This window comes from Myiozetetes cayanensis, unplaced genomic scaffold (genome assembly GCF_022539395.1).
Source record: "Myiozetetes cayanensis isolate MyiCay16 unplaced genomic scaffold, myiCay2020 scf27, whole genome shotgun sequence".
Taxonomy (NCBI): Eukaryota; Metazoa; Chordata; class Aves; order Passeriformes; family Tyrannidae; genus Myiozetetes; species Myiozetetes cayanensis.
This window is the reverse complement of record NW_026087488.1, coordinates 2,466,613-2,491,656: the sequence shown is the minus strand read 5'-3', so window position 1 is coordinate 2,491,656 and position 25,044 is coordinate 2,466,613. Positions and strand designations below refer to the sequence as shown.

Here is a 25,044-nt window from a genome sequence, read left to right as displayed (position 1 = left end):
CCCAGCCCAGCCCTGCAGCACTGAGCTCCCACAAAGGAGGGATGTGCCCAGACGAAAATGGCTTCAAGAACTGGAATTTCTTTTTAAGAAGTGGGATGGGTTTAAGAAAAGCCTTTATTCCTCCTACTGGGCACAGAAGAAATACTGCTCTCTGGTTTTCTTGGCATAATCCTTTTCAGCCTCTTCTTCCCGCTCCCGGATGGGCTAATTGAGCCCGGCTGGTCCTGGAGGACAGGGGGGTCTCCAGCCAGGCTGTCCCCCCTGGGGCACCCAGAGCAGCTGCAGGGACACATCTGTCCCCAACAGGGACACAGGCAAGGAGGGAACACTGGGATGGGTGGTAAATAAATGGGTGGATGGATGGAAGGATGGAGGGATGGAAGGATGGAGGGATGGATGTCCACAAAGCAACAGAGTTCACTGATTAGTTCACAGAACTAATTGTGGGTTTAGCCAATTTTGAATGAGAATTACTAAGAAACAGAATAACCTTGTGTTCAGGACCCCTTTCAACATGACTCCCATCCCAAAGAGAGCTCCCAGTGGCAGCTCCAGGCGGGATGGGAGACAGTTTATGGAGCTTGTGCTGTTTAAAGCCCTTCATCTGCCCGCACGTCACCCTGCCCACAGTAGCCGCTGCATTATATACCACTTAAATGCAATTTTTATTGGTGACGGTTTCCAGACAACCCTCCCTGCTCCCCAAGAGGGAGAACGAGGAATTTTTGGCATTTTATCAGCTTTGCATCAGGTCTCTTAAGCACTTTGTGGCCGCTGATGGGCAGGGGGTAGATCTGAGAGGGTCGGCTCAGGTTTTGGGTTGGAGCCTTTTCTCTGCTTTCATGTATCAGCCACTCGTAAAACAAACCCAAAGTGAGCAACAGCAGAGGGACAAGACTTTCACAAGAAGGGACATTTTAATTTTGAGTAATTAAAGAGCTGAGCCAAGCTGATAAACTGTGGTTGTCTGGAGCAAAAGCTGGGGAGGGCTGAGCTCTCCTCCCTGCCTGTCCCGGGGCGGGTGACGGGTCCCCAGAGTCAGAACAACTCACCCTCAGGATGAAGGAAACAAACTGAGATTTCCAAAGGCAAAATTAGGACCCCAAGCTTAGACACACTCTGTAAAAACAGTCTGTATTCACCCTCCAAAGAGGTACCAACTGGGCTACAACCCCTTTATATATATATACACACATATATGTATATATAAATGACATCTTCATATTCAAGGAGTCCAAACAATTTCCAAAATGAACAGATTGAACTTCTTGGAGCCTGATAAAAAAGCTCAGGATTTTTGACAGATGCTCAGAGTTATAGCTGTGCCTGCAGACCTGCCTGGATGTTCATCATCCTCTGTTTAGGGGAGGGGGGGAACCCTAAATGGTTTAATTTAGGCACTGCATTTACAAGGCTGAAAATGGGAAGTCGTGGTGCTGCTGCTGCTGCTTTGGATGTTTCCCTGTGCTCCCCTCCAGGGGATTTCCCACGTATTTTGGGAACCACTGTCCACATAACACCCACATTTCACAGGTTCTAAAACAAGAGCTCGTGCACAGGGGCTGTGTCTGCGCTTGGGGTAACCCCAAACCCCCACAAACCATCTCCAAAATGCCCCCTGGCTCCAAAACACCGGTCAGTGCAAAGCCAAATGCCAGCAATCCAGGCTAAAGAGTTTTCAAGGCTGCTGTGGAAAACTGGTCACTGGCTAAAAATACCCGAAACAAATGTAAATTCCACCCCGATGACGAGGATGAGCGGAAAGATTAACTCCAAGAATCATGTCAAAAATGACAAGTATTTTAATTGACGGGACAGAGCATGGAGGAGCCCTCAGCCTCCAGGATTAAGCTGAAACAGTAATTTTATATTGTCCTGCACTTACCTTTCTCACTGCAAGGTCAGGGGGAGATTAATTCAGTGTCAGACACTGTCACACCCTTTTTTAGGTGGTTTTCGGTGCAAAGTGGAGGCAGTTTGAAATAGTCTGGCTGCTGAGAAAGAAACAGCATTGCCTTGCCTTGCTGCTGAAAATAGTTGCTGGTGCATTGGTGAGAGCAAGGATATAAAGTGAGGAAGGGAAATGGGAAAGCAGCTTTTGCAGAGCAGCTCTGAGACACCCTCAGGAATGGAAAGCCTCTCTCTGCAGCTTGGGGATTTGCTCACAAAAGGAACACTTCAGACATCAATAAAGAAATCAAAATAATAAAATAGGAATAAATTTTTTTCATATTAAAACAAAACCAAAACAAGCCAACAAGTGGTAAACCAAACAGACACCCCAAGCAGAATCCTCCCATTAGAAAGGACCACCCCTAATTTAGGAAGTGGGCTTGACATCCCACCAAAGGTGCCGTGGGGATGCCATCTCCCACCACCACCCCCCCAAACACTCCCTCTGCCTGGAAAACCCACACTTGCGAGAAAAATAATGACTGCCAAAACAAACCCAGGCAGGGAATGACAACCTACCCCCCTCAAAGTCTGCAGGTGTGCACCAGGCTGTGGACACACGAGTTCCAAAGTCAAATGGGAACTCACAAAACCAGCCTTTTTTTACTTTTCACCCCCAATCTCCCCCTTCGTGCTGCTCATACAGTTGCAGCTGGAGCTTCAGCTGCAACATTTATTTTTTTGGCCTTCCCCAGTCAGCAAGCGAGGTCAAAAAAAAAAAAAAATAGGTGTCATTTGCTCCTGATATTTAATTTTCCTTGGGAAAACACACCCCTTTAGCATCTAATCTCTCACACTGCTGACTGATGTCAGCTGCAGGGCTTTTGAAGGCTTTTGCCAGTTTGCAGGATGGGGCCCAAAGGCCAAAAACTGAGTGGGGTGAGGGTGCCACATTCCTTATCACAATGCAGACTGGCCTTGAGATCACCAGTAAAATGTATTTACGTTCATATGAAATTTTGGGGAGTTGATTTAAGAGCTCTCCCTGTCTGGCCAAGGTGTCAGATGTCACACAATGCAGGGGTTGTTATGGCAACTCCCCTTTTGATGCTGAAAAGTAAATGGCTCTGAAAAAGCCCCGTAATTTTATGGTCAGTCCCAGGGGATCACAGAACTAATATAAAATCTTGCATTTTAATATATTTTTCTGCTTCTTTCCTCCTTCCCTCTATTCTTTCAAAGCGAAAAGGCCTTTGGAGCTGAGGCTGGCCCTGGTCCCACACCGGGACACTGAGCAGAACAAAAACCTGAGGATTCAGTTTTTCTGCAGTTTTTCTGTGTTCATCAAAGAGGCTCTGCAGGATCACAACCCTCTGCAGAGCATCTCTGTTAGTGTTTCCAGCATCTGATGGTGCAAACCATCCCCAAGCTGCAGTTTTCTTTAGGAGTGGTTGGTTTGGGGCTGCCCCTGTCAGCACCTGCATGAACAGGGTGGAGATGGTGGGAGATGATGGGATCACATCCTCCCTCCCCTCTGCATCCCCCCCAGGGCTCACAGGGACACCTCCCCCCAAAAAAACCCAACTAATTAAAATCACACCATCATTTAGGTTGGGAGAGACCCTTGAGGTGGTCCAGCTCAACTAAATACAACAATATATTCAGACACCTCTTACAGCAGGTGAAACGTGAGCTCTGCAACTCCCTGGACCTGTTTTCACACATCTGCAGGGGAGGATTCACCTCACCCTGCCCAAAGGCAGCCCCACAGACACAGGACAGGGCTCTTTCCAGCCCCAAATCCAGCCCTGAACCCATCCAGGCTCCAGCAAAGGAGCCTCCCAAACCCACACATTTGTCCTGGCAATCCACAGAGTGAGGAATAAAAGGTTGGAAAATCCTGGGAAATGATTCAACATGAGCTCAGACAAAAAGATCTCATCTATTTCTTATTTTTCAATATAAAGAAAAATATCTATTGTATAAATTCCTTATATATACACACATAAGAAATCACAGATATTAAAAAAACAATCTTATAAATATATATATAAAAGAAATCTTATAAATATATAAATAAAAGAAATCTTATATATATAATAAAAATATGTATCAAATAAAAATAAATAAATAAATAAGAATATATATATATATGAGAGTAACAAATCTTCAGCTGAGGATAAGGATGTGAAATGCTTTCTTGCTACAGGACACTACAAGCAGGATTTCCCATGGCTCCATCCATCCATCCATCCATCCATCCATCCATCCATCCATCCATCCATCCCTCTGGAAAATCCAGCAGGGCTTGGGGGGGAGCTGCAGCCAAGGCAGCACATAAACCTCATACCAGCACCCGAGAGGAAACTGCTTGGCCACAAAAGTCATAAAACAAACAAATAAAGCCAAAATTATGAATAAAAACGAGGGGTTTGCAGGATTGGGAGGAGGTGAAGCTCATTAAAGGGCCTGAGTGCTCCTGACGAGCACAGATAGAAAAACACTGACACTGAATTCACCAGAAAAATGGAAAGGAAACCCCAAGATGTGGAGAAAAATTAAACCTTTCAGTGATAATCAAATAAAACCAAGTGTGCAAATATTAAATCTGGAGAGAAATAACAAACTCATCAGCGTTAAAGGGTAAAGCCAGTAAACAGCAGATCTGGGCCAGGAAAACCAGGAATATCCCTTAAAATCCTATCAAAAGTGCCCAGCCCTCTACAATATCCTGTAGCTTTAAACCTCACTGGGTTACATCTCAGAAGCCAAAATAAAAGCTGTATTTCAAAAGGAGACAAAGCACATTATGGCAATTAAAGGGCACCATCAGCAGCCAAGGAGGGAGGCAGGTAACAAAACCAAGCTCAGCAATACCTCTGCTGGGGGGATTCAATGAAATTTATTTGTCACAACCTCCACTTCTAACCTTCATTTATTGCTTATCTTCTTTTTGGTTTTCCCTGCAGGAATACCTTTATATATTCTGAGATATATCTATATATTCTTTATAATTCTTTTTTTTTTTTAAGAAAACCATTTCCAATTGATCTGGCCCCAGTTGGAGCCTGCCAGAAATCCTGAGGTGATGCTCTCTCCCTTCCCAAGCTGTCCTGGCTGCAGGAGCCCAGGAACAGACCAATCCTCTGGCAGAGGCTTCATTTCTGTGGAGTCACTGACAGCAGCAGCTCCCTGATGGGATGCACTTGCTCCTCTGCTGTTTTCCAGCCTTTCTTGACCTTGAGTATTCTCAGCCTGCCCAAAACCAGGGAAAGAGGGGAGCTGGCAGTGAGGCTGCAAGGTTTTCTCCCTGTATGGCAGCTGGTGAGATGGGCTTCCCTCAGAGCTGCCATCCAGCTCCTCTGGATATGAAACCCCATTCCAAAGGTCCTCAGGAGAAAGATCCTGGTCTCCTGCAGTGCCAACACCTGCCCAGAGCCACCACCCTGACACCCTTCCCCAAAGCTGGGGCTCCTGTGGCCACTCCTGCAGCGTCCTCGTGTCCTCCCTGTCATGTGCACAGTGTAAATCCTAATTGAAACCAGCCCTAATTAATAGCTTCTCTGCAGCACCCCTCATGCTCAGAGATGCTACTTTACCCTCGCTGAGTTCATTGTGGCTCTCACTGCTCATCTCACCGTCCCTCCAGGGATATTGAGTATCTTTATACACATTAAATACCTTTACACAGATTAAGTACCTCCATGCACATAATTACGTACCATTAACACAATAACCTCACTGCAGGTTCGAGCTGAAGCCCCTCAGCCACCCCCCAAGCCCCTTCAGCAGCTTCACCCCTGCCCTGAGCATCCTCCACCTGCCCCACAGCTCCATAAGGACGATCTCAGGGGCACCTTCCACCCACTGTTTACACACTTCAAACCTCTGAGGAGGGTGGAATTCCATTCGTGGGCATTTATCAATGAAATACTCACTTTTATATTTCCCCACGTGCCCTGAACCAACCTCCTAAAGACATTTAATTCTCCTTTCCAGTGGAGAATTCTCCTTTCCTTTGTGCAGGCTGTGATCACCCAACGATCTGTTGGCACTTGCAGCGACATAACCTGGGCTCACCGTGGAATCATTCCCCTTTTTCACCTGGAAAACACAGCCAGGCGTTTCCCAGGCAGGATAAGGGATGTGCCACCCCTGCTGACACTCCCAGGATTATTTTCATCCCTGTTGTTCCCGTGGCATTAGAGGGCTCTGCCAACAATCCCTAATGCCCGTAATCACTCACCGGCCCCACGTAAATCAGAGGCTCTATCAGGCTGATTATCTCTGCATGTAAAGCTTTGCAAATACATAAATTCAGATTTCCCTCTGAGCAGAGGTGGCTTACAATGCTTTCTTTGGGATCAGACAGGCCCTGCTGCAGCTGAACGTTACAGGGGCTGCTGATTTCTTAATCCGTTCCCAACACCGGCGTTTCTGGGTTGTTAAGCCTGGTGTGAAAGAAGCCTTTCATGGATGAAAAATCCCCCGGAGCAAAATATACAGCCCAGGTTTCCAGGCTGTGCTGGGTGAGCTGGGCACAGGCTTACCTGCCACAAAACCTGCTCAGCCAGCGGGGTTTGGGGCAGATTACAGAGCTCTGCACTAATTCTGATATCAAATCTGCTCAGTTCTGCGTGTCTGCAGTGACAAATGCCTCCCGTGCCTCTGGCTGTAACTAATGATTTACCACGACAGATAAGGGGCCAGGGGAAGCAGCAGGAGTGGGGTTTGTGGGGCTGGAGAGGAAGAGGTGGTGGGCTGGGTTATGGGTTGGGTGTCAGGGAGAGAGGCTTTCCTGCATCCCCAGCACGGTAAATAATCTCCAATCTAATTCCGTGGATTGCAGCAAGGGCTTCAGCTCCACAGCTTATTAATTAAGCTGTTTAACTTGCTTATTTTAAGCCTTAAATGTGCCTACACTTGTCTTTAGGAACTCCGTGGGGCTGCTTGCCCCCGATGTTAAGCAGCTATTACAGCGCACGCAGCCAGGGCACGGATTGATGGGCTGATCTATCAACGAATCCACTGGAATAATGGGAAGTTCCTGCCTGCCTGTCCTTCAGGTGACACCCTAGGAGTGCAGGAGCCAGGCTCAGAGGGATTTGTCCCAGGCAGGGAGCCCAGTGCCACGACGCCTTCGGGAGCCTGCAGTGGCTGAGGGTGCCAGGGGGGTGACCCAGCACAGCACAGCTCACACACAGCCCACACACCCAAAAACACCCCAGCCCAGCCTGCAGAAATCCTCCCCCCCCACGTGGGTTTGAGGTTTGGAGGAAATCAAAGACAAAAGGAAGCGCAGGCTGGCTCCGCTGGCGCACGGGCAGGCAAACAAACCCTGCGGCTTTCCCGGCTTGTTTTTCTTAGGGAGCTTCAAGAAAGTGTTTGCAGAGGCTGGGAACAAATTCCTAGAAATGAGAGGCTGTTCTTATTCCCTCGTGGGACTGAGCTGGGCAGGCACTGCCCCGCCAGGGACAGCAGCCACCCCTGCAACAGCAGAACCGTCCTCAGCGAGAGCTGCTGGGGGGATTCCCACTCTGCTGGTGCAGAGTCCAGCCCTGCTCCATTTGCAGGGCAGGAGGGGAGCACCACATCTCTAAAGCAGATGATTGATTGAGAAGCCTAACGAGGAGCTGTCTGAGAGTGGGCTCAACGCTGTTTAGCCAGGCAGATTGTGGGTGCCTGAACTGAGCAGCAAAATGGGCACTTAAAATAGCTGATTTCAGGCATTTTCCCAACATGAAAAAACAGGGAATGTGCTGGGCTGTGGTACACAACCTGAGGGCACTGAACAGGGCTCCCCTGGAGCATGGCATCGTGATGCAGGTATCACCCCAAACCCCAAATCACAGTCCCCTCTGGGTCACTAGTGAAGCTTTGTGGGAAGGACAAACAGGCTGTTCATTGAAAAGGGGAGGAGGGGGAAAAAAAACCCCGAAAAAAATCTTCCCTGTTGAAAATGCAGCGTCAAAATCGCAGCTACAAAAAAAAAAAAAAAAATGACAAAGTCAGGCAAAGCAAACGTTTAAAAAATGGCAAAACCAACACTGCACATCCTGTTTGTTTTACAGCCACATCGCACATCCTGCGCCTTTTACGGCTCACGGTTTACAACATAAACAGTCGTATATTAAACATTGCAGAGCCAGCCGAGGGGAAAACACGGAGTGGGAAAGTGCCACGTGCACGTTCAGCAGGCTGGGGTGGCTTTGGCACCGAAGGGGCGGCACTGGGGGGGTTTGTGCGACTTTTACCGGGTGATTTAATTTCATTTCATTTCCGTGGTGCTTTTCCCCCTCAGAGGAGAGCGAAGGGGAGAGCTCGCCTGTGATTAATAAGGCCAGGCACTAAACGGTCCCGATGAGCCGCCTTTGAAGCTCACACATGTTTCCCTGGGGTCAGTAGGTTGGGAAGAGGGTCAGGTTATCACCGTGTCACGCTGCCAGAGCCCGGCCCTGCCGCGGCACCGGCGACACGCGGCACGGGCGCGGCGCTTTGTGCGGCTCAAAACGTGCAAAAAAATCACAAACACGGCGAAAAGTCCCAGATTTTTAGCGACACTTTAAACCTGTGGGGGTCATGCTGCCTCTGGAGTCAGAGCCACAGATCTCAGGTCGATTTAGCTGTGCCAGAGTTGCACTTTCCAGGTGGTTTTAGGGTTGACTCCCAGGAAAACCTGCTCTTTAGAGGCTTGATGCACAATCATTTTGAGCAACAGATACACCCCTTCACACCCTGCACCCTTCTTTAGACCTTCTCACAGCCCCCTCATCCCCCAAATTGCTGCTGCTTGAAGATTAGCAGGTTAAAAAACACACTTGATGACACAAATTAGACTCTCTTACCTGTGGTGCCAAGGAGGAGCTGATGGTACTACACTTAGAAGGATTTTAAACTTTTTCTTCCCTTCCTCCCAAGGTTGGCTTATTTTTACTTGACTTTCAGCTCAGGAGGTGCAAACCAGACAAGTCCATGTTTTTGTCTAAGCCCTCATTCTCCTGGCAGGCTGGAAGGGCCCTTGGTCCGAGTTATTAAACGCACTGGGGAAAATAACTCTGTGCTCCCCACCTCTGCATTCCCAACACACAAGATTTTCCCAATAAAATACTTAATCTTCTATGGGGCTGCCAAAGCCAGCTTGGAAAATCAGGAGTTTATGCAACCTGTTTCTGTGAGCTGCAAGTGCCACGTGCAGGGCTGGAAATCCCACAGCGCTGCCTTGGAAAGCTCCCCGGGCAGAGAACGAAAGGTCAGTGGCATCGGGGAGGACACAACTGAGCAAGTCATGGTGGTTTTCCAGGAGCAGGGGAAGCACCCAGGCAGCCCCCTCCCTCTGGATGAAACACTCCCCACCCCACCGTGCTGGCAGCACAAAGTAAATGTTGCTTGTTGTAAAATTAACTGTGACATCCCAACCAGCATCCCACTGCGGGCCCACCCCTGCCCAAGAGCATTGCAGAAGGTCTCTCTTACATGTCCGAAGGGGTCCAGGTGGTTGTTGGTGAGTTTGAGCTTCTGGAAGGACACCAGCTGGCGCATCCAGTGTGCCCCCGTGGCTGGAGAGTCGGGGTGCACGTACAGCCGGCCCGGCATGGCCGGCTCTGCCTTCCCGGCCACCATCCTGCAGACACAGAGGGGATAGATGGATCACCACCCAGTCACAGTTGTTTGCCCCTGAACTCAGCCCAGCAACCCCTTTTCTCCAGCCCTGGGGGGGCACAGCAGGGCGTGGGGACGTGAGGAGGCTCCTGCAGCTCGGCGGGTTTTCAGGGCTCCCGGTTCTGGCATCGCAGGCTGGCACAGGAACCCCATCCCTGCCTCCACATGGACCTTCCTGGGGGCAGTGGCTCTACACTGGCAGTGGTCAAGGAGGAATTATTATCCAGGTTTTTTAGGAAGCCTTCAAAGAGCTTTCTGCAGAGGTAGGTGGCCTCACACACCTCCCCAGGAGAAGGTACCTGTGAGCACCAGAAGCAGTGTGAGGGCACTCCCACAGCCTTTCCCAGTGGGAAGGGGCTGTTCCCCACTCTGGGGCTGTGTGCTGGCACAGGGTGCTGCCCTTGTAACCTTCTGCCAGCTCCCCTTGCCCCACACCACCACCACCACCAGCTCTCATGGACACAGGACCCAGCCATGAGACATCACTTAAAGGCAACGCCCTCATTACTTCGCATTGTTCTCCTCTTATAAAACCCCAATAAAAGCAATATGACCAAAAAAACAACTGAAACTTTCCAGCAGCAATAAAAGGAAAAGGGGAAACAGCTCTAGGGCTGGCAAAAACTGAATTAAAGAGAGTTAACAACTATCCATCATCTCGTGTTTAATGCTTGAAACACACAAAGTGGCCACCATGGTGCAGAGACCCTCGGTCCACTCCTCTTACGCAGCGGCATTTCGGGACAAAAGCACACAGAAAAGGGATTTTTTTTTTTTTTTTTTAAACTAGAGCAGCCCCAATGTGCAAGTAAATTATTACTGCTGTATGGGATGTCACCAGGCTCATTGCCATTAAGAGGACTGTGGGATTTTCCATTGCTCATCTTTTCACCAGGCAGCAGCCGGTGGAAGGGTTTGGGAAAGCCACAGGGAATAGTGGCACTGAGGGAGGCTGCTGGGCACTCTGGGGGGTAAAAATCCAAAGGGAAAGCAGCTCCTTTGTCAGAGAGCAAGAATCACAGCTGCCTCTCGGGTAGGGAGCTTCACTCAAAGGCACAGGGAAGGGAAGAATAACACAAGAGAATGAAGGCTCTGAGGGAACCACCCCACGTTTCACTCTAAAACTTTTCTTGACTCACTTAGATACTTAATTTTGAACAACAAAATGGGCCATTAGATCATTCAGTTCAGCCTCTGGTATAATGCAGGCTGTGGCTTCACCCTCCTGCACCACACAGAGCCAGGTAACCTACGCTTGGCCTAAAGCATCTCCTCCAAAAAGACACCCAATCTAGAGCACTTCGGGCATGGACAACTCGCCACCCCCATCAGCACTTTGTTCCAGCAGTCAATTCCCCCAGCCTGTTAATAATATTTTTATTTTATGTTTGTCTGGCTTTAACTTCCAGCCCTTGGCTCTGGTCTCCATCCCTGCTCCACCGAGGAGGGCTCTGGGACCTTGGCGTCCCTCCCGTGGGAAGGTTTGTTTGGTGCTGGTTTCTGAGTTTGCACAACAAATGGTTGATCCAACTGCAATTTTCTTATGGAAAAGAAGGCAAACGGGAGTGTTCTCTTACCATTTGTTGTCGCAGAATTTGTACCGGTGGTCGTCGGCCGGGACGATGTCGATCAACAAGATGTACTTGGTCTTGGGGTTCATTCCAGTCACTTTAACCTTGTAGCTGGGAAACATCCTCCTTAGGGAAAGAAAAGGGTTACCACGTTAGTGAGTGACCTGGAGCAGCGCTGGAACCGATGGAAACTTGGAGCAGCACCCGAAAAGGCAGCTCCACCATGAGATGAATTCCCAAGAGGATGAATGAGCTACAGAACATTTGCTCTTGCACATCACCTGAATTCAACTCACTCTTTCCAGAGCGTGTCCCGGTGCAAAACAGAGCACAAATGTGGACGAGGGACACCAGGAAAAGGTGGGTGCACACAGAGATGGGGGGGATCAACATGTCCCTCTTTGTGGGAGGCTTGGACAAGGAGCCCTCACAAGCACAGGAGATTCTACCTGGCTTCTGGCAGCCTCAGAATTGCAGATTTCTTGCTGCCATGAAAGTGCATGAACAGTCAGGAGATCTGGCTCCACTTCAGAAGAACCTGAGCACATGCAGGTTCCTCATTCACACGATCCCAACATCCACCACACCAAGTCCCCACTTCTGAGTTCCCTCCAACGCACTGAGGATCACTAAAGCCTGCGGGGAGACTGAGGATTAAACCCAGCAGTGTTGCAGACAGGCCTTCCCAGATTTCCCAAATTCACACACAGCCACCAAACCCTGCTGGAGCTGGGAGCAGGGCTGGGCTCCCCGCTGAAACGCGCCCGTCCCGCTGATTGACCACCGACCTTGGTGGCCACAGCGCAGAACCACCAAAGCAGAACCACCACACAAACCAGTGCCCCGCTGGGGGATGTCTGCATGTGTATCCTACACACCTAAATAAGCTTTGCAACGCTCAAGAAGGTTTTTAATAAAGCTATGGAACAAGCACGTTCCATCGCCGATCCAAAGGAGATGGCCCTAATGGGTCCTGGCACTGCCATGGGCTTCCCAGTCCCTCGAGAGCACATCACCAGCCAGGATTTGCAGGATTAGGCACTTTACATCCTCAGAGTTACTATTTTCTTGGCTCCATCTTCCCAACCTCCTCCTCATCCAGTAAAAACACCCAAGCCAGTAGAGCAAACTGGCTCACCACAGCCTCGCAGCCGGGACAGAGAGTTCTCCTTCCCGCCGGCACCGGGGCACGGAGGCCGGGAATTGCCACATCCCGGAGTCGTTCTAATGACACAAATCAGGAAGGGCCCAAATGCCATTTCTCCATCAGACATCGAGGCCACTTTGTCCCTGCCTTTATCCCCCCTTTCCCTGTGCGTTGCCCCCTCCCCAGCCGAGCTGGGCCGGGGCTGCAGCACCATTTTGTCACTGCTTCTTTTTTTTTTGGGAGAAGGCAACAAAATGGGCCCTGTTCAAAACCGTTTCAATTGACTCTTTTAACCACCCTGCATAAATTCCAGATGTTTGCCATGTAATTAGCCGGGACTAAAAAGGGGTGGTTTACCAATGTCCCTCTTTGATTTTCATTCATAAACTCTGCACTCCTCTTAACCTTGTCCTCCTACAGGTAAGCACCTGGGTAAATACAGTAGGACATTTCAATTTGTGAATACACAGCCCAATTCACACATTGAAAAAAAATTGTATAAGGAATCCAATCTGAAAGCCAAGATTTTTTTATTTTTTTTTTTAAATTAGGCTTTAAAATGGTATTTAAAAATGAAACAAAAAACAAAAAAAAAAGATAAATTCATTAAAATCCAGAAACGAGATGGACACGGTTTGACAGTTCATTGTACCAGGCGAATGTCCAGCATTGGGGATTTTTATAACATTTAGCTTCTGAATTTCTTTTTACCTCAATCATTTCATTTACTGTAGAACATCCAAGCTGCTAAAGTAGCCGAACTGATATATTGTAAACGTTAAGTGCTTTTTTAATGGCATTTAAAATTAAGCTTCAGCATATGGAGTTCATATAGCATGGACATGCCTGAGTTTATAATGTTCTTTAGTATAGCCCTCTAAAATAAATACAAAGAGCCAAAGTACTACTATAATATATACAGCTGAAATTCTTTAAGGATAACAAATGGGGACTCACATCTGATTGAAGGTGTTGCTTAACTTGCAAACCACTCTCTATCTCGCAGTGGTAGCATTGTGCTCGCCCTTCCACAGACCCAGCTCCAACCAAGTTTGCCAACTCTCCGCATTCTTTTCCAGGAAAACACAGGGTAGATTTTAGCAATTTGGCTGTGCATGGACATTTCATCATTATTATTAGCTGCTGCATTTTGGCCTTAAAGAAAAAATATGCGGCTAATGTGCCGTCCAGGGACTTGTCAGCTTAATTTTCTTAATGAAAACATATTTCTCAACCCCTTGGCAGAGGCTGGCTCGGTAAATATGTCTCTGCAACACGATACAAACATGGGTTGTGCGTTTCTGGTGGGAAGGCATGACAAACCTGGGAGCTGGGGCCAAGAAAATGCAGTCACAGAGATTGAATTAAAAAAAAAAAAAAAAAAAAGAAAAGAAGAAGGCGAGAGAGAGAGCACCTAATATCATGTCCTGTCCCTCACGAAACCTCCTGTTTGGAAAGAAAGGGAGCAGAAAACCACGGTGGAGGCACCAGCCCTGCCCGGGAGCGAGGCCGTGCCTACAGTGGCTCCATACAGCTCCCTGGGAAAGGGCCAAAAACCTGCCTGCTTCCCCCCAAATTTACTGCAGGTCAATGGAGCTACTCAGAGGCACGGGCTGAGCGCTCGGGAGCGGCTCTGCACAGGCAGGGGCTGGGGGAGGATGGGCGGCTCCCCGAGGATGCTCTGCCCCAGCAGCCCCGGACAATAGCTTGCTTCATCATCCATTGCCCGGGGAGCTGCAGCGGCACAAGGCTCACCCAGTGCTGCAATAAAACCTGCCAAAGTCTTGCCAAGCTCTGGGAAAGCTCAGCCCGGCTTTGGTGGGAGGTCTGAAGCAAGAGCCGGGCAGGTCCGGGTTTTACCCACCCGCGATGCCACGCACGACTCCAAAGCACCTCAGAGCTCTCTGCTGGGCAGAAATATGGGACACAGACTGGGCATCTGGGGCTTCACAGGGAGTATGTCTGAGCAGGTGGCATCTGGTCCTCAGGGACACCTCCTGCACCCAAGGGTGGCTGCAGCCCTGCCTGGGCACGAGGGGCAGCTCAGCGGGATGCAGTGCTGGGAATGCACAGCACAGGATAAACCGACTGTCAGGTGAAGTCTGAGCCAGCAGAAATCAGGAGGTTAAGAGCAGCAGTTCCTGGCCTCATCATCTTTGGTTCAGACCCAAGGCCTGGTCACACACAGTGCTCCAGGGGCTGTAGCAGATGCCCTGACCATGCAAACAACAGCCCCATCTCTGGGGTGGGGAAGGCCAGCACTGGACAAGTTTCTTCCAGTTCACGCTTGGTTTTTTGAAAGCCACACCAGGTGTGTGCCTGACCCACCAGGTGTGTGTCTAACCCTCCATCACACGTCAGGAGGAGGACAGGGCAGCCAGCAGGGTCCCTCAAGGAGTGGGAGCCACAGAGCTGCCACCAGTCCCACTGCCCACCCAGGGACCAGCCACGAGCCCTCAGAGCACCCAGGTGACAGCCAGCAATGCACAGGGGACACAGCACAAGCACCAGCCCTGACAGCCTCTTCTGCAAAACACCAAGTGAGGAGGACTCCAATTTCAAGCACATTCAAACCAACTTCTCCCTCCTTCCAGCTCAAGCCAGAGCAGAAGGGACCATCCAGGCCCCTCAGCCCCATCCTGATGGTCCTGTGCACCCTCAGAGCTCCCTGCTGGCTTTAGAGGCTCTGACAGGCACATTTTTGCCCCACTCCCTGCACTGGCAGGGGCAAATCCCTGCTGTGTGGTGGCAGCAGCTCTCACTGCCCTGCACAGAGGAAACCTTAAATCAGTTTTTACGTTCACTAGAGAAAGATAATCTGCCCTCAAAGATAATGATCATGGGGGAAAGGTTACCTGTGTGAGCAGGACATTCTGCATGGCATTAAAACACCACAGTCTGGCACCCAGATGATGCCTGGGGAGGGCAGAGGGGCTCAGCCTGGCTCTGGGGACCGTGGACATCCCCAGAGCTTGGCACCACACTGCCACAGCCCCGGCTAAACCCTGCCCTGCAGATGAAATGTAGCAAAACCAGTAAAAGCCAGGAAAATAAACAAGCAGCACAGTCCCATAGCCCTCCCAAGCTTCAAAGATGATGTGCTAGTGAATTATTTGTTCTGATAATGAAGCAGTCACTGCTTAGCTAAGTTTATGCTAGGCACATTTTATCTCTACATGATATTCACAAATTGTTTTAAAATGAACTGTTAGAATAAGCATCTCTTGTTTATTTATTTATGCTATTACTATCCAATCCCCTTAACCGTGCAGCAGTTGCTGACACGGAGCCAAAGCTTCTATTATGTTCAAACAAAGTTTAATTGATGTGTAATTGGTTGGTTGGATTTGGAAGTGAGTGATAAGGGGAAAGCTTTGCTTTCCTTTGGGGCAGCAGTTCCCAGCCTTTCAGACTCTCCAGGCTTGGCCACTCTGTGTTTTAATCCCCATATGAGCAGGTCTGGTCAGTCCTGGAGAGATGGGAGCAAAACTCCCAGGTCCAGTAAAGTCATTTTTTGGGCAGGGGGCTGCCAGCAAAAAAAAAAAAAAAGGCCAAGAGAATCAGAGCTGATCAAAGAGCTCCAAACACTCACCTGAGCACGTGCCACGCTGCACATGGGGACCTGTGTGTGCCAGGGACACTGGGTCATGCAAACCCCTCCCCATCCTCCTGCTCACAAGGATTTAACCTGGCCTTCTTCACTTAGGTGCCAACGTCATTCCTGATGTCCCTGCGGATGCATTAGCTGGGAAGGGACATCTCTGACCAGCACACAGGAAGCAGGGAAGACTTGGGGAATTCAGCTGCTGTTCCCATAGAGAAAACTGCGTGGAAACAAGACACCTTGGTCCTGATGGAGCAACCCATGTCCTCTCCAAAGGCTGGGGGTGCCTCTGAAGCCCATGGCAATGTGCAGTCTGGAGCTCACAGCCTGTCCCTGAGGGGTGGATGGTGCTCCAGATACCACTGAGTGCTTCCTTCTGTCCTTTCCAGGGAGGTAAAAACACCCCCCTGCCCTTCAGCAGCTCAGATTCTATTTTTAAAGGCAGTTAAGACAAAGATTTCCAAGGACAGCCAGTGATTTTACAATCCCTGCTTTTGGGGAGGTCAAGTAAAACAACGACTGAATTTCCAGAAGCTCCCAAATGGTGGTGTCTGGAAGGGTGATGCCTGTGGCATATCAGGTTGTGAAAGGATCAGAAAAACCACGGATCACTCAACATCTGGGCTAACAAGCCCTCCTCAGAACCTGCTGGGCACTGTGAGATGCCCCAGTGATGGTTTGAAAGCACCAAGGCAGACAATGATCCCTGATAACCACCAATGTGGCCCCAAATTCTTCTTGAGAGCTGGCCATGGCTGCTCGAGGATGCTTCTCCTCATCTTCACTATTAGGAGGGAAAGGAATGGTGTGCAGAGGCTTCAAGAACCATGTCTCCATTCTGATGACCTTTCTTCAGTTTTTTTCCTGATCTCCCTTCTTTTGACAAGGATTTCTTGCACCGACTTAACGCATCTTTAAAAATAATATTCTCCGGGGCAGATTAAAACAAATTTGGGGATGTCAGCTGTTTCTTTTAGCCTTTTAAATGGCATTTCCTTTTTGATAGATTCTTGCTTTCAGAAAATACTTTAGGGAGATCAAAGAGTTTTTCAACAGGGTCCCATTTTCCCAGTGTATCCTAACCCTCAGTCCCTTATTTCTCTTATCACCCACGCCACTCCGTTATGACGCTCTGTATACAAAGTAAGAGCAGTTAACTTTGAAGTGCTGGATTAGCCCATGCCAGATCCTTGCCTCAGAATAACAAACAATACAGGTTCAACAGGAGTTCTCATCAGTAGTTCATTTTTCAGCCCCAAATTCACTGTCACTAACACAAGCAACATTGAACTCTCAGTCCGTGGACAGATAGGAGAGATTTATCTGGTGGCAGGACCATGACCTAGTGATGAGAAGGTCAGACAGTTAAGGGATTTTTATATTTTGGAAGAGTGGGGTTGTATTTTTTTTTTTTCTTCTGGCCAGCACAGCTAATTTTTAAATAAAACATTGTTTCTCACATACTTGAGACCTTGGTCAGCTGGGTGGCTGCTTTCATGGTCCAGAAACATTTCCTCTCTTTGCCCCATGGTGACTTGAAACTCGGGCAGCTCTCTGGCCATGGGTTGTTCCTCCAGTGCTTTCGTTCTGCTGCAGCTGAAGCTGAGCAGAGAAGGTCTCAGCATGCCAGAGGATGGGAGAGGCACAAAGGAACCTCAGAGAGAACCTGGGCAAGAGCTTGGCCAAGGACAGCATTTCAGGGCAGGTTTTCTCCCTCACTGGAGCTGAGTGGGCTCCATGGGTAGCTTTGGCACTGGTGCCACCAGTGCAGAGCAGGAGATGATCCACAGCCCCTTGATCCAGAGGCAGAGCCCCAGTGGTGCTCAGGCCCTTCCACAGCTGTTTTGGGCTGGACCAAACCCTCCCCTGCCCCCTGGAGCTGCCTCTCCAAGCAGGGAAAACTTTAGGAGTACACCCTTAACCGTGAGCATCCCGTGTCTTTACCAAACTCAAAGCAAGGATTGCTGTTTCCAGAGAGAAGATTCAGCAGCACAGCCAAGAACCCACTGGGGTTTGCTCCTGCTCTTTCTCTAAAAAGCAGGAGTTTTGCCCAACCAGGGTAATTCCAGGACCCCAAATTTAGGAGCAAGCGGATCAAACATTCCTCAAATATCTATTTTATTTCTCCATTTTAAACTGACGGCTCACATTCCACCGCTGATCTCGGATATGAAGGTTTGCTCTCGGATCAAAAACCTTCAGCAGAAATTCTTGTAACTGCCTCAAAAGATTCTGGACAAATATTTCCCTCTAATTGTAATGAGAACTGGGCATCCATATGCCCTACAGAGCCATGGAAAATTTAAAGGGTTATTCACACAGGAAAGCTGCACCAGCTTAGCCAAAGCATTTATACTTCTTCAGACCCTGATGTCCTAAAAACTAGTTTTATTTTGGTTTAGTAAAGTTGATTAGGAACAGATTTTTTTTTAAAACAGAAATAAGCCACTTTTAAAATGAAACTTGAACATCTAAAGGGGGTTTGAGTCTTTTCCACACATGCAAGCTGCTTTATTGATCCTATTTTTTTTTCCTGTGCAATATTTTCCTGCACATGCTTCTTAAAACCTGCTACCATAGAGACTAGAGCTGTCTTCATACCTCTGCACACCCTGCACTCCATCCCAAACTCAAATTCAGGATCTTGAGCCTCCTGTTACATCTCAGGGTTGGTTCTGCTGCCAAGGGGGAACAACACATTATTTTCTCTTCAGTAACTGTTCACAAAAATGCGACCAGACATCCTGTGAACTGACATTTTTTACTGAGGAAACATAAGTTTTATCAAATTGTCTGTCCTTGGCAATACCAGGATAGAAATTGCAATGCTGCAAAGGCTGGCACCTTGGAAAAAAACCTAGGGAACAGCTAAATAAATAATCCAACAGAAAGAAGAAACCCTGAGCCAGGAAGGCTGTGTGAATAAAGATTAACTTCCAGCAGAAATAAAGTCTGGAGGATGAGGCTTCACAAAGAGAGATGAGACAGAGCAGGGTTTGCCACGAGCTACGAAAAAATTACAATTGCTCAGTTAAATAATAGCACATAAAAGGGAGAGGATGAATTCAGAAAGCAAGATTTATAATGAAGTCCCTCGTTTGCTTTCAGCTTTACCCACCCCTTGCACAACTTCATCACTAAGGAATTCCTGAAATCCCGCAGGAAAGGTGTGTGCCCTGCATCTCCATCCTCCAAGAAACCCTGTCCCCTTTACCACCATCTAGATCGATTCGATTAAATTGATTTAATAGGACCTCTTCCACTGGCAAATTTTTGTGGTGGTTTTAGGGAATTTTTGGTTGGGTTTTTTTGTTGTTGTTTGTTTTTTGGTGGGGGGAGGAGGGAGGGATTTTTTGGTTGATTGGTTGGTTTGGGTTTTTGGTTTTATATATATATATATATGTATACATATATATGTACATACAGGGGAGGGTGCAGGAACAATTATTTACAAAACAGGCAGGTACAGCTCGAATTGGGTGCTGGGCTCTTTCCCGTCTCTGGAAAGCGACCCAGCCGCGCTGGGAGCGGCGATGGGAACCGGGGATGGGAACCGGGAATGATGGCCCGGGAGCGACCGCCCTGCCGGGGCTCCGCGGAGAGGAGCGAGGGGGACTCTCAGCCCCCCGAGAAACGGGGTTTCATCTGTAACCACGCTGCCTCCCCCGAAACCTGCCCTGCCAAGCGCCCCTGGCGAAGGGCAGCGCCCCAAGTAGCCACGCGTGGCCGCTTTTCCTCTCACGCCCCGCCGGTCCCCGCAGCCCGTGGGTCCCCACAGCCCCAGGCAGCGCCGGGGACGCGGCGATCTCCGCACTACCATATATCCAGCCTTTTAAAACCATCAACAGACAATCCTCTGGAGGAGAAATCCGCAATTAGAGCAAACCTCAAAGAGGAGGGAGGAGAGGAAGGCTCTGAGTGATGGAGCCGGTCCCATCCCGCGGGCGCTGCCACGGGCGCTGCGAGGGATCCGAGCGCTTCCCTGCAAAGTTCAGGGAACTTTGCTAACACAGACTTTTTATCTTTTGATGAGCCTTTTAATATAAAATAATCTCTTTTCCCCCCCTCCCACAACGAAGCAGTCGGACATTAAAAAGATAGCGAGTGCATTTTAAAGATGTTTCCACTTTATAAATCAACTTTCTTGGCAACAACATGATTTCTATTTCAATGCTGAGCTTGCTGTGTTCTCCTAATATCTCTTACAGATCAGTCCTAAGAGGGAGTAATAATCCCCCAAAGTAATTCTCAGCCCTAAATTCTCGATAATTTATAGTTGGCTCGTTCTGTGGAGCTCTACAAAGAATGAAACAAATGACTCCCCCTCTCCCCCCCACTAAGTTATCAATATTTGCCTTGTTTATACAAAAAAGCTATTTTACACCATGGCCATGGAATTAACGCTTCCGCTGAGCTGTACATTTCCTCTCCATTGAGTGAACTTGTCATTAAAGTCACTCTTTTTTTTGGTTGTTGTTTGAAATTTAAAAATCAGGCTTCCATTTCTTTTCGTTTGTGCCCCTTGAGGTCAGACAGACCGACATTTAAGTGATTTCAACTAACGGCATTCAGGGGCATCTCTGTGCCTGCTGGGAGGGGGATTAGAGTCCTAATTAGTGCCTGCAATTAGCCGCTTTCCCTCTTTCCACCGCCCCCCCCCCCCCAACGGTAAATGCAAGTGCACACAAATCTCCATTAACCATCGTTTTTTTAATTGGGTCAGGAGGAGGTTTATTATTGCGACTCTCTATTTAAATAGCTCGGGTAAAATAAAATCTGCATGAAGTAATAATTTTCATGCCCTGCCCTCGGCACGGACACGCGTGGCCAGCCTGGCACCGCTACGAACCGAGAGACTGGAGTCACCACGAGATTTAAATTGTTCGATTTTTTCGGCGGTCCTCGTGCTAATTATTCTCTGTATTTTTGCTGGAAAACCCAGCCCGGGGACCGGGTGGGACAGAGCCGGGTCCCGGCACCTCTGCGTGGGCTGAGCAGCCTGTGCCTCGCTGCTAAAAACCTGCTAAAAACCCTGCTAAAAACAATTGCTCTGTATTTGGACACCATTCCCAAAGAAATTAAATGAAGCCGTTCTTTTGTTTCGTCTTATTCATCAGCATTTCAGCCACTTCTTTCATTGTTTTTCGTTTGTTAGGTTTTTTTAAATTACAAACTCTTCATATTTTAAAAAAGAATAAAAATTCTGATAGCTCGACGGCGCTGCGCCGATTTTCACGCGTGGAGAATTTGGCTTGGATAACTTAAAAAAAAATCCAAATTTTGTGCGTCTTGGGGTCCTACCCCCATCCCATCCCTATGAAAGGTGACTACGTGTGCACTGCCAGCTCCACCGGACAAGGAATGTGGGACTGAGCCCTATACATATGGAGCTGTTTAAACAATCCACGTTAAGACTTAGAGAGAGATAACACGCACGTTTGGGATGCTTCGGGTCCAGAATTTGGTAAAGGTATTACACGTCCCGCACAGACACACTCAGATACTATAAATTAAGGGGGAAATATTTGAGGTCTTGATCCCCTCGTCTTAGCTGACTTAGGGAGCAGACCTATCCAAATGGATCCGGCTCTTTCCATCAGCAGACTCTACAGCACAAGCCCTAAGATTTTTATGCACCAAAATACAGAGTGATAAGGACAGAGTTACCCGCACGATCCCTCCATAAACAGCCAAATAGCAAATAAATTGAAGATTCCCGGGACATACACCCCCTCTCCAGGGGGACTAATGGGACTAAAATAAAACTTCCCTGCATTGACCAGCTGCTGCACAGAGCAGCACTGCCGGGATGAAGGAAAGGAGAAGGAACGCGCTCATCGTTCCCAAAAATCCAAAGCCGAGGGTTGGGTTCTGGGTCTCACAGAAAATAGACACACACTCCACGAGCCCCCCTGCACGAACGATCGGGGACCACAGAGAAATAAAACCTGCATAGATATTACTTGTGGGATTTTTTTTTTTCCCCCTCTGCTCTCTCCCCACTCTTTGAGTGTCCGGCTGCTCCTCTCCCCAGCACGGTGTAAAACCCGCGGTCTCAGGGCACGGCACAACCACACAGCTAAGTTGGAAACACATCCTAACACCTTCCACGTTTCTTTTCCGGCAGCAGCGAGGCGAGCCCGCTCCCGCAGAAGCCAAGGGCAAATTCTTTGGTGCCCACAGCGGGACCTGGATAATTTTCTTGGGAACCGTCTGGCTCCCAGGATGGCGAAGGTCTGAGGTTTAATTCTCAAGCTTAATTTACCGACGTTAATTCTACCATCTCCCACCAGAGCAGCTCGGCTGGGACAGGACCCTGAGCAGATGCTGGGGTGGGTTCTCCGGGGAAGTGAAACCTCTGTGAGACTCCGAACTCCCTCCCGGGCCTGGGTGTGCAAACTGAGGGGGTTCTGATTTGTTATAAATTATAGTTTGTTTCCAAAGGAAGACGGAAATATTTTATTTTTTTAACCCAAAAGCGGTACCAGTTTCTCTTTCAGTTTTCTGTTTAAAAGAACAGTTTAAGCCTTCGTATTGCTAAAACTTTGGTGCAAAATATCCCACCACAGGTCTTGGTGCACGGCGCAGAAAAGGGGAGGGGTTGCTTGGTTTGGGGGGGGAAAGAAATGTTACTACTGCTAATAAAAAAAATAAATCCACAGTCACGCTAATATCCTGATTACAAATAATTAAAAAGTTTAAAATGACCAAAGAGAATCGGGACTAAATGTGCCAAATGACTCCACGGATCTTTCTTGCATCCACCAGTCCCATTTGCCACACTCAAACGCATGCACAATTTACATTGAAAAAAAAATTATCTTACTGAAATCTGCGATCAAAAGAATTAATTTTTAAAATTCTCCTCATTGCAGTAGCTCTGCAGAACCCGGTCTCAGCACACAGAGATATTTCATAGGGATCAGAAAAAATACATGTTTGCAGGGAATTTTCACTAACCTGCCTGCTTTGGTTATTATCATTTCGGTGCCAGCTTCATGAAATTTCTTCCATAGTTCCTTCTCATGGAGATAGACTTTGATATTTTCTATCGTCTGTAAAAAAAATAAAGACAATGAGAACAGCGAGAAATGACGGAGAAAACCTGGGAGAAGGGCTGGGAAGGGCCAGGGATGGGGGCTGCACATCCAGGGCCGCGCTGCAGCCGAGGCTCGGGGCGAAGCCACCAGCCTGTGCGGGAGGAGCATGGAGTCCCAAAAATTCCTCTGCCCTTTGCCAAAAATAAGAGAAACAAACTGTGGCCTGTTTAATTGCAGACTTTCACATCCAGGCAGGACATTGCGGCCAAATGGAATTATTTGTCTCTCTTTTATCTTCCTTTTTTTTCCCCTAGGAATTTCCATGCCCCGTTGGGGCAGACTCGCCCTAAGGCTCCCAAAAACGGGATCCAGGAGCTAGGACACTCGCGGGACAACAGATCCGCTCCCAGGGCCGCGCTTTGTGGAGGGACGCGTTCCCATCCGCGGGATGCGGGGACATCGCGGGGACATCACGGAGGGGGTGAAGGCAGAGAAGCCGCACCGAAAGGCCGTGGACAGACCCGGCGCTTTATTTAGGGATGGAAAAAGCCCGGCGGGCCCCGACGGCCGCGGTTCTCTGACTTGCTCTTCCAGATCTGGGGGCATGGGGCGGCCTGTTTTGGACGGGGAGAATAAAAAGTAATAGTAGGAAAAAAAAAATTGAAGTAAAGAAAAGTGAAGAAAAATGCGCTTTCCTCGCAATCCCTCCCCGTGTCGCCGCCGAGGGAGATGCGTGGTGGCGGGCCGGGCTCCGGCCAGGCTGGCGGCCAGGGGCGAAGCCGACGGGCCGGGCAGGACGGTGCGTACCTGCTCGGGGTCGGGGAGCTGCGGGCTGCTGAGCGGCGTGGTGCTCCCCCCGGCTACGCCGAGGACGGGGGAGCCGGCGGAGGAGTCCGCATGGCCGGGCGCGGGGGCTGTTGGAAACCCTTCCTCGGTTTCAGACAGGCTTTTCTCCTGGAGCATTTCCTTGGGGGAGAGAGGGGCACCGTTATCTCTCGGCACCGACAGCCACGTCCAGCCCCTGTCCCCCACCCAGGCACCTGAGACAGGTCTGGCCGTCCCGGCCCGTGATCCTTCCCCGGGCGGTGGCACTGCCCGACACTGGGACGTGGCACCCCCAGCCCCGGGGGAAGCCGCTGTGCCCGGGAGAGCCGGGCCCCGCGGGGCAGCCACCCACGCGTGGCTGCGCTCCCGCTTGAGGCCCAGGCAGCTCTGATGTGGCCGCAGCCCCCCAGACCCGACCCGTTGTCCTGTCCCCTCCGGTACCCGTCGGGGAGGGCAGCCCAGCCCGGCCGGTCCCTCTGCCCCGTCCCCTCGGGGCTGCGGGGGTCGGCGGCCGAAGCGCTGCGGCGGAGCCGGGCGGTGTAAACAGGCGGAGTGCTGGGCTCCGAGATAAAAGGGCCCCTCTTAAACTTGGACGGAGACTGGGAAAAGCCAATAAAGATAAGGCCTGACAGCTCCGCCGGGGCTGCCGCGCATCAACCCCGACTTTTACTGCGCGGAGGGACCGGCCGCCCGTCTCCCTTGACGGACGGACGGACAGATAGATGGACGAGCATCGGCGGCGCGGAGGGGGAGCAGTCCTGAGGAGGCTGCGGGGTCCCGGCCCCGGAGACCGAAACCGGCGCTTCCCAATGACCTGCGGCCCCCGAGGGAGCGCTCCTGTCCCCCGGCCCCAGCCCCGCTCCCTGCACCGCCCGCGAAGGCCGAGCCGCTGTTCGGGGCAGCGGCGATACAGGGAGAGAACGGGGCTGGGACCCCCAACTCCAGCCCCAGCAGAGATCCAGGGAAAACTGGACTGGGACCTCTCAAGCCCAGCAGAGCTCCGGTGAGACTGGTGCTGGGAGTCCCAGCTCCAGTCCCACCAGAATTCCAGGGAGAGCTTCCTCCGAGGAGCCGGACAGCCAGCCCGGCTGTGTGCAGACGGACACACGTACCCCGGTGTCCAGCCGCAGTCCCCGGGGCAGGGAGCGCCCCGAGCGCTCCGCCGGTCCCCCCGCCCGGCTCCGGGTGTCAGGTCGGGGCAGCCCCGGTCCGGCCAAGCCGCAGATGTTCCCGGCGCCCGTCGCACCGAGGAGCCGGTGACCGGCGAGCACAGGTGGGAGGTGTTCGCGGCGAGCCCCGGCCGGG

General features: G+C 50.0%; 1 protein-coding gene across 1 annotated transcript in view; it reads right to left on the bottom strand.

Moving 5' to 3' along the window:
* Positions 1–23,877, bottom strand: part of TBX4 (T-box transcription factor 4) — a 29,925-nt gene extending 6,048 nt beyond the window's left edge. The window contains 4 exon segments of the mRNA XM_050321834.1: positions 9,367–9,514; positions 11,130–11,249; positions 22,835–22,929; positions 23,722–23,877. Of these exon segments, the coding sequence (XP_050177791.1) occupies positions 9,367–9,514; positions 11,130–11,249; positions 22,835–22,929; positions 23,722–23,877 (519 nt within the window).
* Positions 23,878–25,044: the final 1,167 nt, after the last annotated feature.